Source organism: Podarcis raffonei, chromosome 16, assembly GCF_027172205.1.
Source record: "Podarcis raffonei isolate rPodRaf1 chromosome 16, rPodRaf1.pri, whole genome shotgun sequence".
Lineage (NCBI taxonomy): Eukaryota > Metazoa > Chordata > Lepidosauria > Squamata > Lacertidae > Podarcis > Podarcis raffonei.
Window position 1 is genome coordinate 27506267 of NC_070617.1, and position 15378 is coordinate 27521644.

The 15378-nt window shown below is 50.2% G+C and overlaps 1 protein-coding gene across 1 annotated transcript; it reads right to left on the minus strand.

The window, feature by feature from the left end:
* Positions 1–67: 67 nt before the first annotated feature.
* Positions 68–15029, minus strand: DDX51 (DEAD-box helicase 51). The gene is made up of 16 exons (XM_053368830.1): positions 14920–15029; positions 12868–13232; positions 11609–11811; positions 10816–10966; positions 9009–9145; positions 8636–8707; positions 7500–7606; positions 7179–7287; positions 5745–5893; positions 4539–4713; positions 3591–3706; positions 2899–3015; positions 2473–2574; positions 2282–2345; positions 723–857; positions 68–572 (listed from the first exon to the last, which is right to left on the minus strand). Exons 1-16 carry the CDS (start codon positions 14940–14942, stop codon positions 546–548), a joined length of 2052 nt encoding a protein of 683 aa, XP_053224805.1. The 5' UTR covers positions 14943–15029; the 3' UTR covers positions 68–545.
* Between the last annotated feature and the right edge of the window lie 349 nt (positions 15030–15378).

The following is a 15378-nucleotide window of genomic DNA, read 5'->3' on the forward strand; positions in this document are numbered from 1 at the left end:
GGAGGAAGGCACTTTTCTTTTAAAAACAGCAAAGCAAGCAAACAAACACACGCACACAAAGAGGGAAACATCTTGCCTGCCCCAGAAGGCACAAGCTGATATCTTTATTTAACATTTCTTCCCGAGATGGAGCCCTCGCTCTCAAAGCCCAGCTGGGCTCAGCAACCTTTGATCCCCTCTTTTGGCCGTGAGGGAGTAGCACTGGGATAGGCAAGGCTGGTGAGGATTAGGGCCATTCACAGGGAAAGGCTGACAGTTCTTTGGCTCGTAGGGAGAAAGAGTCTTTATTTACAAGCTAAGGCATGTTCCGTTGGTCTTTGAGGGATCAAGAGGTGGCCTTGACGACAGCAGGATGGCAGTTGGCTCTCCTTAAGTCGTGCGATGGACACTCCTTCCGTATCTTGATACTTCCAGGAGCTCTTAAGCCTTAGTGTTTGCTTCTGAATGCCATTGTGTTCTCAAGACATTGGAATCCAAACCACAAAGTAAGAGTTCCAGCCCCCTGATTATTCTCAGCGAGACATCTCTGGCTTGCCTGGACTTGCTCAAGATCTCTTCTCAGCTCGCTCCTCCTGTTGAGGGAAAGATGAGGAAGGGAGGTGATTAGGCCCATCTCAGACACGCCAGAGACCAGAAGAAGCATTTTGGAATCTAAAGAAGCACAAATGCATGCTCAGCAGCCTTGGCTATCAGGGCAAGTTCCTGTGTGGAGCGATGGATACCTTCATTATCTTCTGGAGGTCTGCCAAGGCTTCCTCGTACTGTGGGAGGAGTGGCTGGAGGGACGTGTTCTTCACCAGCTGCTGCTCCAACTCAGGAAGACCGGCTTCCCTCAGCATCTTCAGAAACTTCCTCTCCTGGAAAGCAAAGAAGGAAGTGGACACCATTCTGCATTCCAAAACCCACACTACAGAAAGCTGTGAAAGGGTTCTACTGACCAACCACCTAAATTCAGTGGAAGAGGCCCTGGGTGTGGACTGACGGGCAGGCTGGGATGGGCAGCTGAGCGGGGCATCCAGCAACCAGGCAGTGTCCCTAAAGCCCACTCCCTGCTTGCCCCCGTGCTGTTCTCTGGGCCATTTTCTTCCCCATTTTCTGCTACAGAAGTCCTTAAAGCAGAGCTTGTCTGAGCCACAGGAAACCTCACTACGAGGACCTCTGTCTGTGCAAAGGCACCTGGAATGCAACATCTGGGTTACTCCAGAGAGGGATGGGAACGTGTGGCAGCCTCTCAGCTTCCCTGCCCCAAACAATAGTTCAGCCCGGAACTGAGGTCCTTCTGGTGGTTCCCTCATTAGAAGTGAGGTTACAGGAAACCAGACAGAGAACGCTCTAGGTAGTTGCGTCCACCCTGTGGAACACCCTCCATTCAGATGTCCAGGAAATAAACATCTATCTGACTTTCAGAAGGCATCTGAAGGCAGATTTTTAACGTATATGAGGTTTTACTGTGGTTTTATAATTTGTCAGCGGACGCGGGTGGCGCTGTGGTGTAAACCACTGAGGCTTGGGCTTGTTGATCAGAAGGTCAGCGGTTCGAATCCCCGCGACAGGGTGAGTGTTGGGATTCACAGGATGCTGTGTAAGTAAGTCTGCAGGCTTCAGTTTGCCAGTGGATGCAAGAGGCTGATGCAATACTTTCTGTGAAGGTGCTGGGTCAGAATGACTCAGCAGTAATGTGCTGGCAGTTGATTGGCTGTCATGTGTTTAAAAGGGAAGCCTGTCCAATAGTGGGTGGTGGTGTAGATGAGTGTGGAGTCTTCTTTTGCCTCAAGGTGCAGCCAGGTACTCTGTCTGATTATACAAACTGCTTCTGTAGATATTTTGTATATATATTTTGCTCACAATAAATAATACTGCACTAAAGAACCTGGGACTCTGAGCATTCTGCTAAAGTGCCGCGAGGAATTCACGACAGTGAGCTCCCGTTGCTCGGTCCCTGCTCCTGCCAACCTAGCAGTTCGAAAGCACGTTAAAGTGCAAGTAGATAAATAGGTACCACTCCGGCGGGAAGGTAAATAGCATTTCCGTGTGCTGCTCTGGTTCGCCAGAAGTGGCTTAGTCCTGCTGGCCACATGACCCAGAAAAACTGTCTGTGGACAAATGCCAGCTCCCTTGGCCAGTAAAGCGAGATGAGTGCCGCAACCCCAGAGTCATCCGCGACTGGACTTAACTGTCAGGGGTTCCTTTAACATTTATAATTTGTCAGAAGCTGCCCAGAGTGGCTGGGGAGACCCAGTCTGATGGGCGGCATATAAATAATAATAATTATTATTATTACCTGCTGTTTCAGCACCATGGTGAAGGCCAGTCCCGCTTTCCCTGCACGAGCCGTTCTGCCCACTCTGAAAACAGAGAGAGGAAGGTTGGCCTTTTCCAGGAGGGGCCACTTCTGGGCCCCCACCCCCAAGCTATCTGGGGGAAAAGGAAACTCGTCCACGTTATTTGAAAGCCTCCCTCTGAAGGAATTACCGGTGGATGTAGGTCCTGATGAACTGAGGAGCATCGTAGCTGATGACGCATTTCACTCCGCCAATGTCGATTCCTCGGGCTGTGGCGTCTGTGCTGATTAACCTGGGTGTTGAGGAGAGAAATCGCTGTCACCCCAGCAGATCTGAGCGCAGCCACTAAAGAGATGCTTGGTCCACAGAGAAAGGACTGGGGGCTTGTGGTGTGGTGGGTTGGGGAAGAGGCCCGGCTCGTACAGTTTCTTCTGGTGTCATGAAGAAGAGAGACATCCCACAAATGGCAGGTCCTCTTCTGGCTCAACTCAGCTCCTAACTGTGCCAGAAACTTCCCACCACCACTGCGCATCTGGAGATCAAGGGGCAGCCAGTGTGTGATGTGCAACTGAGACACGAGGATGTGGCCAGCCCCCCTTGCCCTGGAAATACTCACAGCTGGATCTTCCCCTGTTCAAACTCCTTCAGTGTCAACTTCCTTTGCCTTGGATTCAGCCTGGAAGAGAACTCGGCCACGTTCACTCCGCCAAAGGCTCGAAGCAGTAGAAAGAGCCTGGGGTGGTGGAGAGAGAGAAGAGAGGATGGGGATCCCAGGATCAAGGGCCAGGCCCTCCCACGAGGTTTGCTGAGACTCCAAAGGATCCCCTGCCTCAGTAGACGGGACCAGTGCTCTGTCGGCTGTTAGGATATAGTTCCGTTCCACCATAAAAAGGGACAGGCAGGACTATTGTGTATCACATGCCTGTTTACTTCCAGCACTTGCTGGGAACTTCCGTTTGTATATAGCTTTTGTGTTACTGCTTTTTTGCTGGAGACGAAGGCAAGCAGACATGTTTTCCTCTGTTCCTGAACTATGCTGAATAAAATGCTGTACATTATGCTTACACATTTCTCTGTCTGCCTCTTCTGCTGTGAGAAGATTTACGGACTCTGCTGATAGAGCGTGCACGGGTCTCTAAATGTATCTGAGGCTCGTGTCGTTAATTGATGCTGTTCCAAGGGAGATCGGCTGCCAGCCGGTGGCTGGAGCCTGCCTGATGCCCCCGTCTTCCCGGCAGTATCCCAACATTGGCTTCCTATGAAAGTTCAAGCCTAGCCCGCAAAGATCCCACTACAGCACAGCCTCACCTGTGTGACGTGTCCCTGCTGTTGGTGAAGCAGAGGACGCGGGAGAACTTCAGCCGCAGCAGGAAATGCAAGAGGAAGAGGGGCTTCCAGCGCAGGTTGCAGGGCACATAGTATTGCTGTGGCGGGAGGAGGAAAGAAGAGCCATTTGTGCACTGCCCCCCTGGAGTGCTTCTTGCCCAATCCCTTTGGGAAGACAAGGAGGGTCACTTTGGGCCAAGGAACAGGACAGGCTCAAGGGCTGACACTCCTGACTCTCAGACAATAAGAGACTGTGTCTCCAGTGAACAATTCAAGACTAGGTCAGTGTGTTTCTCACAAAACATCCTTTTCATTTCAGAATTGACAACTTGCCATCTATTTTTTACAACTACTACTACTACTACTACTACTATCATCATCATCATCATCATCATCATCATCATCATCATCATCATCATCATACTGCCCTATACCTGGAGATCTCAGGTATGGATCAACCTAAAAACCACATTATATATAATCAAAATAAGAACAACCCAGTAACATCCCCCCCAAAGGCTTGCTGCCTTCTTTCTAAGTCTTCTACTATTATTTCCTATTTTTATTCTCTCTTACTACTTTGTTAGCCGCCTGAGAACATAAGCTTTTGTTGAAGATGCAAGAAAGAAATTATGCAGCCGAAGAAACGCAAACCTTTCTGTGCATTCCTGCCCTCCCAGGGACCCAACTTCTGAGCCCCCGAACCCTACATGGAACTGCCTGGGTCTTGAGGCACCTGCTGCTGCTGCCAAAGAATGGGGCCTTCTGCCTCCCCCAACCCAATTTGCCGTCCAGTCTGGAGGGAAGGGCTGGTGCTGTCCCAAAAGGGCACCTTCTCACCATTCACGTCCCCCTCGCCAAACACGCCTTCCTGGCTCTGCCAGAACCAGAGTGGCAGGTGGGCGGGCTGCCTGCAAGCCCCCCTCTTACCGAGAGCCCCTCTGGGAGGGCGTACTTCTTCGTTGTCTCTGTTGCCTTCTCCTCCGAGGAGATGGGTGTGAAGAGGCGAGGCCGGTAGAGGCCCAGCGGCTGCAGCTTTTCGGGGTTCCGTGTCAGGGTGGCCGAGAAGAGGAGCTTCTGCAGGGGGACGTGGGGGCAGCCAGCTCTGTGTAGGGGTGCAAATACCCAGAGTGTGGGGGGTCAGGTGGGATTGCTATGAGGAATTATGAAACATGGAGCAAGCCTTTGGTGTCCGCGATGAAAGCATTGCGTTGAATGGGTTTGATTCATTGACAATAATTTCTGATCGAATCCCACAGCCTCTGCACCCCTGCCATTTGCTTTCTCTATGCCTGACAAGCACGTACAGTATAAGCATTCTGAATCACAGATCAGGCATCCTCAGTACATAAAGATAGTAGGTTACTTTGATGTAGTTTGTTAATCTTTAGATAGATCTTAAGGGCCAGGAAGAGAGTTCACAAGGAGCTGATAAATACTGCCATCCTGTCTCTCCTGTTTATGACCTCCAGGGTTTTGCTGAATGCATTCCTCATTTTATTCCTATTTTATTTACTCTGGACTACTATGCATGCTCAAGTAGGAAATAGTTTCTTTGTAGTTTTAACTTTAACTTTGTCCCTCGTGGGGTTTTTGAAATGCTCAGAGGAAATCTGATTGGTTCTTACGAACACTGTGTAAAAAGTTCTTTTGTGAATAAAACGACCTGAGCCGAGGGGTGGAGAGGAATTATTGTTGGCACTCCTGCCAGAGTCTTGCTGGTCAAGCCTCGTGCGTATTTTATTAATCAGTGTCCAATCCTTCCTTGCTTTGGGAACGCTACAGCTCTGGAAAGGAAAAGGCACTGGGTGGGACAGGCCTCCCGACCCAAACACAAGCAAATGAGGGGCTTTTCCAGTGCCTCTCTGCTCCCCACCCCCTGGATCCACACACAACATTCCCAGGCCAGCTCCTTGATATGCAGGGGTTTGGGATCCACAAGGCGGTCTTTGGGGTCACATTCCCGGCAAAGGAACCCTCCACAACTCAGTGGGCAGTTTCTGCTCAAGGCCTGACTCCCAGGAGGAGCTGGCTGTGCTTCCAGGAGCCAGAAGGGGTCCTCTGCTGATCCCCTGCCCACCACTCCCTGCCCTGCCGGTTCCCTTCTCGTTCTCCTCTCTGACGCGGCCAACGTACCTGGCTGCCGTGAGGGGCCCCTGCTCTGCCCTCCTGAACAGCTGTGGGGTGCCGGAGCCCTCTTCCACCGCTGAATGAGCTGCCGCCACCACCTGCCGCAGCCAGTCCTGGTGCATGTTGTCAATCATGCGATCGGCTTCGTCAATTATCTGTGCTCACGGGCAAAAGAGAGGCAGTCAGGGGAGGCTCATGACCTCTGGCACTGCAGAGAGCTTCACAGCCATAGCTGGCATTGTCTTGCCAAGATCTGCTGGGAGGGGGAGAAGCGTTTTGAAGGGGGGGGGTTCCTTTGGCCTGAGGAGTCCCGTTGCCTTTACACTCGTGGTGGAGCTGTGTGTGATTGTGAGCCCAGCCTGCAGGGAGGACAGCCTCAAAGCAGGGCCAGCGAGAAAGGCGCTTTCATCCAGGAAGCAGCTGGCTGAATCGTGCGTTAAAGAACGGACATTTGCGGGAGAAGGAAGCAATGCAAGTTATGAGGCTATTATAGGCCACATTTTATGTAACAGGGACACCGTGTCACAGTCCACCACCCCAACCCCTTATATCAGTCGTTCCCTAACTTTTCCCACCCACCGCCCCCTTGGTTCCATAAACTCATCTCCTGTGTCCCCTACCCTACAAAAAGCATTCAGAATACAGTGGTACCTCAGTTCTCAAACGTCTCCGTTGTTGAACGTTTCGGAACCCTAATGCCGAAAACCCGGAAGTAAATGCTTCCATTTTCGAACGTGCCTCAGAAGTTGAACGGCTTCCGCTTTGTGCTTTTCCATTTTCTCAATTGCATTTGCAACCAGCCTTTTACGCCTCGGTTTTGGAAGTCGAACGGTCTTCCGGAATGGATTATGTTCGAGAACCGAGGTACCACTGTAGCAGTTTGCATGACCCTCTACGGAAGGTAATAGCACAATAAAATTCAATACAGTGGTACCTCGGGTTAAGTACTTAATTTGTTCCGGAGGTCCGTACTTAACCTGAAACTGTCCTTAACCTGAAGCAGCACTTTAGCTAATGGGGCCTCCTGCTGCCGCCGTACCGCCAAAGCCCGATTTCTGTTCTTATCCTGAAGCAAAGTTCTTAACCTGAAGCACTATTTCTGGGTTAGCGGAGTCTGTAACCTGAAGCATATGTAACCTGAAGCGTATGTAACCCGAGGTACCACTGTACAGCAACAATTAATTGCACATTTATTCAAAATCCAGTTAAAACTATTTTGTTTAATTGATTCAACAAAACTGATGAGCCTGACCCACTGATGCCGGCTTTTAAAAAGTAATTTACCCCTGCCTCTAAGTGTCCCTCCAGGTAATTCCCTCCCCCCGGGGGGCAGGAATGCCCACTTTGGAAGCCGCTGCCTTATAAGGGCCCTTCCAGCCACAACACTGCATGTGATGCAATCCCCAAACATGGGGGGGGGGGGAGAGGGATTCCTCTCACCAGGAAGCGAAGTTCTTTCAGGCTGAACTGGGGGCTCTGCTGAAGATGATCCACGAGGCGCCCAGGAGTGGCCACGACAATGTCTGCCAGGCTGCGAAATCCCATCAGCCTGGAAAAAGAAGCACCAGAGGCAGTGAAGAGGAGGAGTGTGATTCACGGAGAAGCAGCAGCACCAGACAACCTCCCACTTGCGCCCATTGCTAAGGAAGAAGATGGAGGCCTTGGCTGCTGCTGCTGTGCCACCTGTGGGCTCGGCTTCCTGGGCCAAGACGCAAGGAGGAGGGTGGCGTGCAAAGCCAAACAAAGAGAAGGTGAACTTACGTCTCCTCAGCGAGCGACTCCTGCTCCTTTGCAAACGATTTCTGCCCGGTGAGCTGGACCACTTTCAGCCCTGTCCCGTCAGTGTAAATGTTGAATACTTTAGTCACCTATGGGGAGGAGAGAATCAGTGGCCTAGAGTGAACCGGGCTGCCTCTCAGGAGCAGCAAGGCACAAAACACACCTTCAGGGCCAAACTTGAGGCAAGAAGAGCAAAGGCAAAAATCCAGCTCTTGACAGCTCCCAAAATGCCTGGTCCTTTGCACTTCTGGCACGTGGCAACGGGTTCAGCAGGGCCCTTCTCTTGTGTTGGTGCTTCTACTTACAGAGCCTAACAGATGCTTCTGCAACAGCTCCCCCCCCCCCCGAAGGCAGGAAGGTAATGGGCCTTCCCTGACTGGTATTCTGAGGTAGACTGCTTCTGAACCCAGAGGTTCTATGTAGCCATCCTGCCTAGTACATGGAGACAGGCCTCGGCTACTCTGTGAATTCCCTCTCATCTGAGCCAGTGACTGGTGAGGCTCACAGCAGTACTGGGGGCAGTACTGTGCACTGAGTTAAAAATTTATACCTATCTATATTTGTCTGTCTTGAATTTACCGCTGATCCCTTCAACTGGGGGAATCTTGATTTCTAGCATTATGAGGGAGGAAGAGAAGGTTATAAAGGCTAAACTTATGCAGTGAGTATTTGTCAGGGGGGTGGCAGTATAAAATCTGAAGAACAAGACTGTGCAGTACTGTTAAGCCAGTCTAATCACTTATACAGTGGTACCTCTGGATGCTAACGGGATCCATTCCGGAGCCCCGTTCGCAACCTGAAGCGAACGTAAGATGCGACTGCACATCTGCGCATGTTGCATTTTGCCGCTTCTGCGCATGACGTCATTTTGAGCGTCTGCGCATGCACAAGCGGTGAAACCCGGAAGTAATGCGCTCCGTTACTTCCGGGTCGCCGCGGAGCGCAGCCCGAAAATATTTAAGCTGAAGCGTATTCGCCCTGACGTATGACTGTAAACTAGTTAACGCATTCCTGGGGCTGACCACACATCCCACACATTGGAGAATCCAATTGGGATGAACTCACAGCTGGAGTCAAAAGCCCCCCCCCAACCAACAAATCTCTCCTCAGTAACGCACCTGCTGAGCCAGTTCCTTGGTGGGGAGGACGGCCAGAGCTCGTACCCGGCAGACGACTCGGTCTAACAGAGCCTGAAAATACAAAGGCCAGCGATCAGGAAGAGATGGGTGCCTCTTGCTCCTCAGTCCACACAAATGGGTGTGGGAAAAGCAACCAAGAGAGCTAAATGGACACACAGTCGATTAAGTCACATCCCCCTGTGACCCAAGTGCTGGGGGATCCTTTGAGACAGCGCTTTCCAAATTCACCAGCCTGATACTACTCCTTGTACGCAAGAGTCTTAAAGCAGCCCACACTGGGTTGCACAACTGAAGGCTACTCTGGCACAGAACACACACCAGCCAGCAGCTCTCCACTTTGCCCAAAACTCACCTGCACCACCGGAATGACAAAGGCCAGGGTCTTGCCACTGCCGGTGGGGGCTGAGACGCAGATATCACTGGGCTGGTAGCCACCTCTCCCGGCCAAAAACCCGCTTTCCAAGATGGCTGGAATCACCTCGGCCTGAACTGAAGAAAAAGAGCAGGCAGGATCAGTACACCCCCCAATAACATTCCCCCCCACCGCTTAAGGGGTAAGGAAGAGGAAAAGGGGGATGGGAGAGGTTTGAAGGCACTTTTGGAATTTGTATACTACTTTCTCTCCTGCCAAGGACTTGGTGGCCACCAGCAAGAAAACCAAGCCGTCTTTCTCTTTTGCCTATACTTTTTCACCTTCCAAATGTTTATACACTTCACATTCCATCAATGAATCCACTTTTAAGTCTTCTCTCCAGCCCTGTCAACTCCAGCCTAGCCTCACCATACAAAAGAGAGAGCTTTTTAATTTGTATTTTAATTTGTATACTGCCTTTCTATCTTACAATACTCAAGGCGGTTTACAAGCTGAAGAAACAAAAAATGTACATCTTATAACAATCGAATGCCATACAAAAATGTAATAATAAAGCATAACTTTAAAATGGGCAACCTCCATCAAAAGAGTAACATTCAACAATCATTAGAATCGTATAAAATAATAATATCAACATATAAAAGTTAAACCGAAATCCACTCAACAGTTACAATAATATCTAAACTATAGGTAAAAGGTAAAGGTACCCCTGCCCGTACGGGCCAGTCTTGACAGACTCTGGGGTTGTGCGCTCATTTCACTTAAGAGGCCAGGGGCCAGCGCTGTCCGGAGACACTTCCGGGTCACGTGGCCAGCGTGACATCGCTGCTCTGGCGAGCCAGCGCAGCACACGGAAACGCCGTTTACCTTCCCGCTAGTAAGCAGTCCCTATTTATCTACTTGCACCTGGGGGTGCTTTCGAACTGCTGGGTTGGCAGGCACTGGGACCAAGCAACGGGAGTGCACCCCGCCGCGGGGATTCGAACCGCCGACCTTTCGATTGGCAAGTCCTAGGCGCTGAGGCTTTTACCCACAGCGCCACCCGCGTCCCACATCTAAACTATAATAATCAATAAAACAATGGCAAGCCACAGTACATAATACAATACATATTGAGAAGCAGAGGGCGGGCCAAGGCAGGTGGAAGGAGGCCTTGCCTGATGGAGTCTCTCCCCTCACAGTTCTTCCTCCAGGAACAGCTCCCTTATGAGAAGTGGAGGGGGAGTGGTCCTATGGAAAGTATTTGTGGGCACTCAGGTGTCTTGGGGAATCACCCTTGATCTCTTTATAGAGAGATTCCTGGAGCACCCAGAACAAAGGCCCAGGGGCAGCAGCTGGCTCATTTATTTCTGGGCAGAATTTGTTTAACAGGGTGTCGTGAAAGATACCTACAGCCCTCTGGCTCCTTTGCACCAGAGTTCTGAGAAAGGTGGGGTTGCTTCTTTCTCATCATATGCAAATGGATCCACACACTTGAGGTGGAACTTGCTGTGGGATGAGAGATGCAGGTCCACGTTTACATCCAGGTATTTCATTCTAGCCTAGCTAAATAATTTGCTGTGGATAAAACTGTGCTTCCTCAGTTTGACACCACATCAAACACTGCAGAGAGGTTACAACTGAAGCACCGATGGGAGTGACTCCCACCAACGTTCATTTAAAGAGCAGAGGTCCCTGTCTTCTAGGCACAAACCACTGGCATCCATCCATCTCCCAAACTCTGGCCATCTTCTAAATATGGGTTTAAAAGCATGGAAGAGGAAAAATTTTCCCACTATGATGATACCTGGAAACAAAGACTCTATTCCATTTGCTTGCAGTTTCTTCCTCAATTTTGGATGGATTACTGGAACGTCTTGGAGTGGGACAACGTTCTCTTTGATCCGCCTCTGGACCAGCTTAGGTTCAGCCAGCCAGCGTGGCAGAAGAGGCTCAACCTGGAAATGACAGACGCACATGTGATGGTGGAACTGTGGACTCAAGAGAACTGCAGGCACACACACCTCTGTCCCGACAAGATGCCACAAGGAACATTGCAACTCCAGCCTGAGGGCAAATCAGGCCCAATGCCCCAGCTGAAAGGTTTTGCTTCCAGGGAATCTCCCTTTATTGAGCTTCAACAAGGCTTGGTCCCCGTTGTCGAAAAAGAGAGGAAACTAATGGGGTAAAGGAATTAAAAGGGTGCTATGCTCAAGCACCAAACTAAGGCTTTGATGGCTCTGTGATATGAAGCAAGCTATACATTTGTTTATTATTAATATTAACATTAGCAGTGGGGAGGGGGATATCTGCAGCCCTCCAGCTGCTGTTGGATTCCAGCCCCCATCAGTCACAGCCGTCATGACGTGTTCAGGGATGATGGGAGTTGTAGTTCAGCATCATCTAGGGAGCGCCACAGGTTTCCAATCCCTGCATTGAACAGATAGCCAAACCCAGCCGTCACCTTGACCCTCCAAGTGTTGCTTCAGTAAGGAAGCATCACTGACCTCACCGCAGCGCAGTGTGGCTGAGCCTTTGACAAAGACTGGGAGCAAAGCATGTTGATAACAGACTATCGGCTCAAGACTTAAGTGAGCTACCTTCTTCTTCTGTGCTGCCTTCAAAACCCAGTCACCAAGAACGATTGTGTTGGGAGCTGGGGGGGTTTCCTTTGGATCCGGTGGTGACTTCAGCATCTCCTCCTTTTCACCATGGCTCTCATTTGCTCTGGCTTCCACGCCATCCTCCTTCTCTCCTGCTGAGCCGTCATGTTCTAGTTGGCTTGCTAACTTAATTTCACTTCCTGGTAAAAGCAACATGAACAAGACAAATGATTTGAGTTTAAGAAAAAGATGTGCTTATGGCATTTTCAAAAAAAGAGGAAAAGGTGAGCTGGGGATGGGGGGAATGGTTGGGCTCAATTTGGGAAAGGGTCCAAAAGTGCACAGAAAGGACTCTGTCCCATTCCCGCCCCCCCCCGCTCATCCCACCCCTCCTAGTGCCAATCAACAGAGCCAAAGAAGCAGGCAGCTGCTCACTTTATAGCAAGTGGGAGTCTCAAGGAGAGAAGTCAGGGCTTATCCATACCAGCAGCTGCTCACACAAGAGGCAAGAGAAGGTGGGAGAAAGTGATTCATGTGAGACACAACAGGAGTTTTGCTGAACACACCACACTGGGGGAGCAGAAATCCCTACTGATGGCTTCTCTTGAACAGATATTGCGTTATTACTGAATATGGTAAGCTACTCTGGGAGTCTTTCTCAGATGAAGAGTAGGCCAAAAATACTTTGATTAAAAAACAAACTATTCCTGTATTATGATTCTCATTAGGAAGCTGCCTTAGACTGAGTCAGACCACTAGGGTCTACCTAGCTCAGTTTTGTCTACAATGAGTGTGAAGAACCTTTGGTCCTTGAGATGTTGCTGAACTACAACTCCCATCATCCCTGGCCATTGACCATGCTGCCTAGGGCTGCTGGGAGGTTGTAGTCTGGCAACATCCGGAAGGTCAGAAGTTCCCCACTCCTCGTTTACACTGACTGGCAGAGGCTCCCCAGACAGAGGACACCCCCAGCCCTACCAGGATATCCCAGACTGAACCTGGAACCTTCTGCATGCAAAGCAGGTGCTCTACGGCTGAACCACAGCCCTTCCCTTCATTCCGGAAGTCAGAGCCAAACTTTATGGTACACATTTATTCTTAGACTGTGCCTTCCTATCTCTGTAAGATGAGCATCACTGGCCTGATTTGGGGTGTGTGTGTGGCCTGAGCAGATACTATCATATTGTTGACTGAGCACTGCCCAGAAGTGATGGAGACTGAATGTAGCTCCCAGTTTCCACCCACAATTTATTTACCTTCCCCTCCATCAGTCCTTCCTTGTGGTGTCTTTGATTCCTTTCCACTTGTTTTACTTCCTCTAGGACTAAGATCATTGTCTTTCTCTTCCACACCTTCACCCCCTTCAGTGGATAATTTCTTCTTTCTCTTTTTCTGGCCTTCTATAAAAGGAGATTCCTCAGTTTGCTTCCTCTTTTTGGATTTCTGCTTTGCTTCCTTCTCCAAGTCCAAGTCAGGCATTTCATTATCTGGTCCACTTTCTGCAGGCATGTGATCATCCTGCTGCTGCTTCTGCTGCTGTCGAGCTCTTACCCGTTCCTTCAGCTGTCGCAGGAGCACTTGCGAGTGGTCTTCGAGGTCATTGTCTTCATCACCACAATACCTGTGGATTTCACAATAGTTTCAGTACTCCACAAACAAGGGTTTTCTTTGGTGGCAGCACCCCAACAGTGGAACTCTCCCCCCCAAAAAGTTAAATTGGGCACCTTCATTTTTTATTTTTAGGTGGGTGGTTAAGACATACTGATTTGCTGTATTTTAATTTTTGCCTATTCACTCTTCTCCAGTTGAAAACCACAGTAGTGGTTTGGACCAGGGGAAGTTTCTGGGACACTTTGGGAGATTGCCAGAGCATGGATAATACATGGGAGGGCGGGGTGAGCTCTGATTGACCACAACTCTGCAAAGTAGACCAGTGGTGTTATAATAGTACTGCATGGGGGCAGGAGATGCTGAGAGAAATTAGCCATAACAACAGTGGGCTACGCTACAAAGGATTAGTCTCCTGCCATATTAGTTTATTAATTTTTTTTTAAAAGAAACACAATTGGAGGAGAGCTGTGAAGATGACTGTAGCCAGAGAACAGGAAAAGTTGATTAAATGCCTTCATAATTTATGGTGGTGGGAATTCTTGTGCATAATTCTGATAAAAAACAGCCTGAAATGAGTCAATCACTTCTCTCCCTGACACCAACTTTACAGCGTCCTGCTGTTCCATATACCACAATACCTTAAGGACCAAGGACAGGGTTATTCATTTATTGGGTTGTTGTTTTTATTTTGATTCATGTATTTGTGGTTTTATATTCTGATTTTATTCTGGGAACTGCCCTAAGACCTGTGAGTATAGGGCGGTATATAAATTCAATAAAAACAATTAAAAAACCTGCCCCGTATGAACTGACCCAGACCCTGCAATCATCCTCCGAGGCCCTTCTTCATGTGCCCCCTCCGTGAGAAGTCTGGAGGGTGGCAACACAAGAACGGGCCTTTTCTGTGGTGGCTTCCCACTTGTGGAATGCTCTACCCTGGGAGGCTCACCTGACGCCTTCATTACATATCTTTAGGCGCCAGGCAAAAGAGCTCCTCCATAATGAGGACTTTGGCTGATTAAATAAGTTCATGGCCTTTTAAATGTACAGTGGTACCTCGGGTTAAGTACTTAATTCGTTCCAGAGGTCCGTTCTTAACCTGAAACTGTTCTTAACCTGAGGCACCACTTTAGCTAATGGGGCCTCCTGCTGCCGCCGCACCGCCAGAGCACGATTTCTGTTCTCATTCTGAAGCAAAGTTCTTAACCCGAGGTACTATTTCTGGGTTAGCGGAGTCTGTAACCTGAAGCGTATGTAACCTGAAGCGTATGTAACCTGAGGTACCACTGTATTGGGGTTGGGGTTATTGGTTGGTTCTTTGATTATGCATCTGTATGATTGCATTGTTATGATTGCATTGTGAACCGCCCTGCGATCTTCGGATGAAGGGGGTAAATAATAGTAATGATGCTGATGCTGCCAGCCGCACCTCCAAGTCCTTAAAAAGTGCTTTGAGGGGCTGCAGTGGAAGTCATCCTTGCCGCCACCGCTGTCATCTGACCATGGAGCCCCTTTCCCACTCACACCTGGGCTCGAATTTCAAGCCAAACATCCACATTCGCCCGCAGCCCAAGCGGCAGCGAAGCCCCCTCGGCCTCCTCCCTCGCGGTCCCACCCGGGGCTCGTTCGCGGAAGCCTCAGCGCCGCCTGGACCCGAACCAGGCAGCTGCGGGCCGCATGTCCGGCCCCCTTCTCACCTGTGGACGACGAAGAGCGCCATGCCTCCTCTTTTCCCTCCGCCGGCGCCGTCCCTTAACGATTACGACATCGGCAGCTTGCGGAAGGCGGCCAATCAGGGCCGAGGTATGCAGATGAGGCGCGCCGCCTCGTGGCTGGTGTGAACTCGGTTCCTGTCGCTGCCGAGTGACGCAATGCCTGCGCTGGCCAATGTCGGGCGACTGCGCTCTCCCCATTCACAACTGGCAACGCGGGAGGCCGGCATGGAGAGAGGGGCGCGCGGGAAAGGGGCGCCCGTGGGAACCCGCTCCAGCCAGGAGTAATGGCAGCCCAAAGGGAATTTGGGCGGAATCAGGGAAGGGGGCAAAGGAAGCCTCCCTTTTGAACCTTCCGGGGGGGCGGGGAGGCTTTGCATCTGTTTAGCCAGTGTGACTAACGGTGTCGGATTGGTCATGATATACGAATGCCCGATTTTGGAA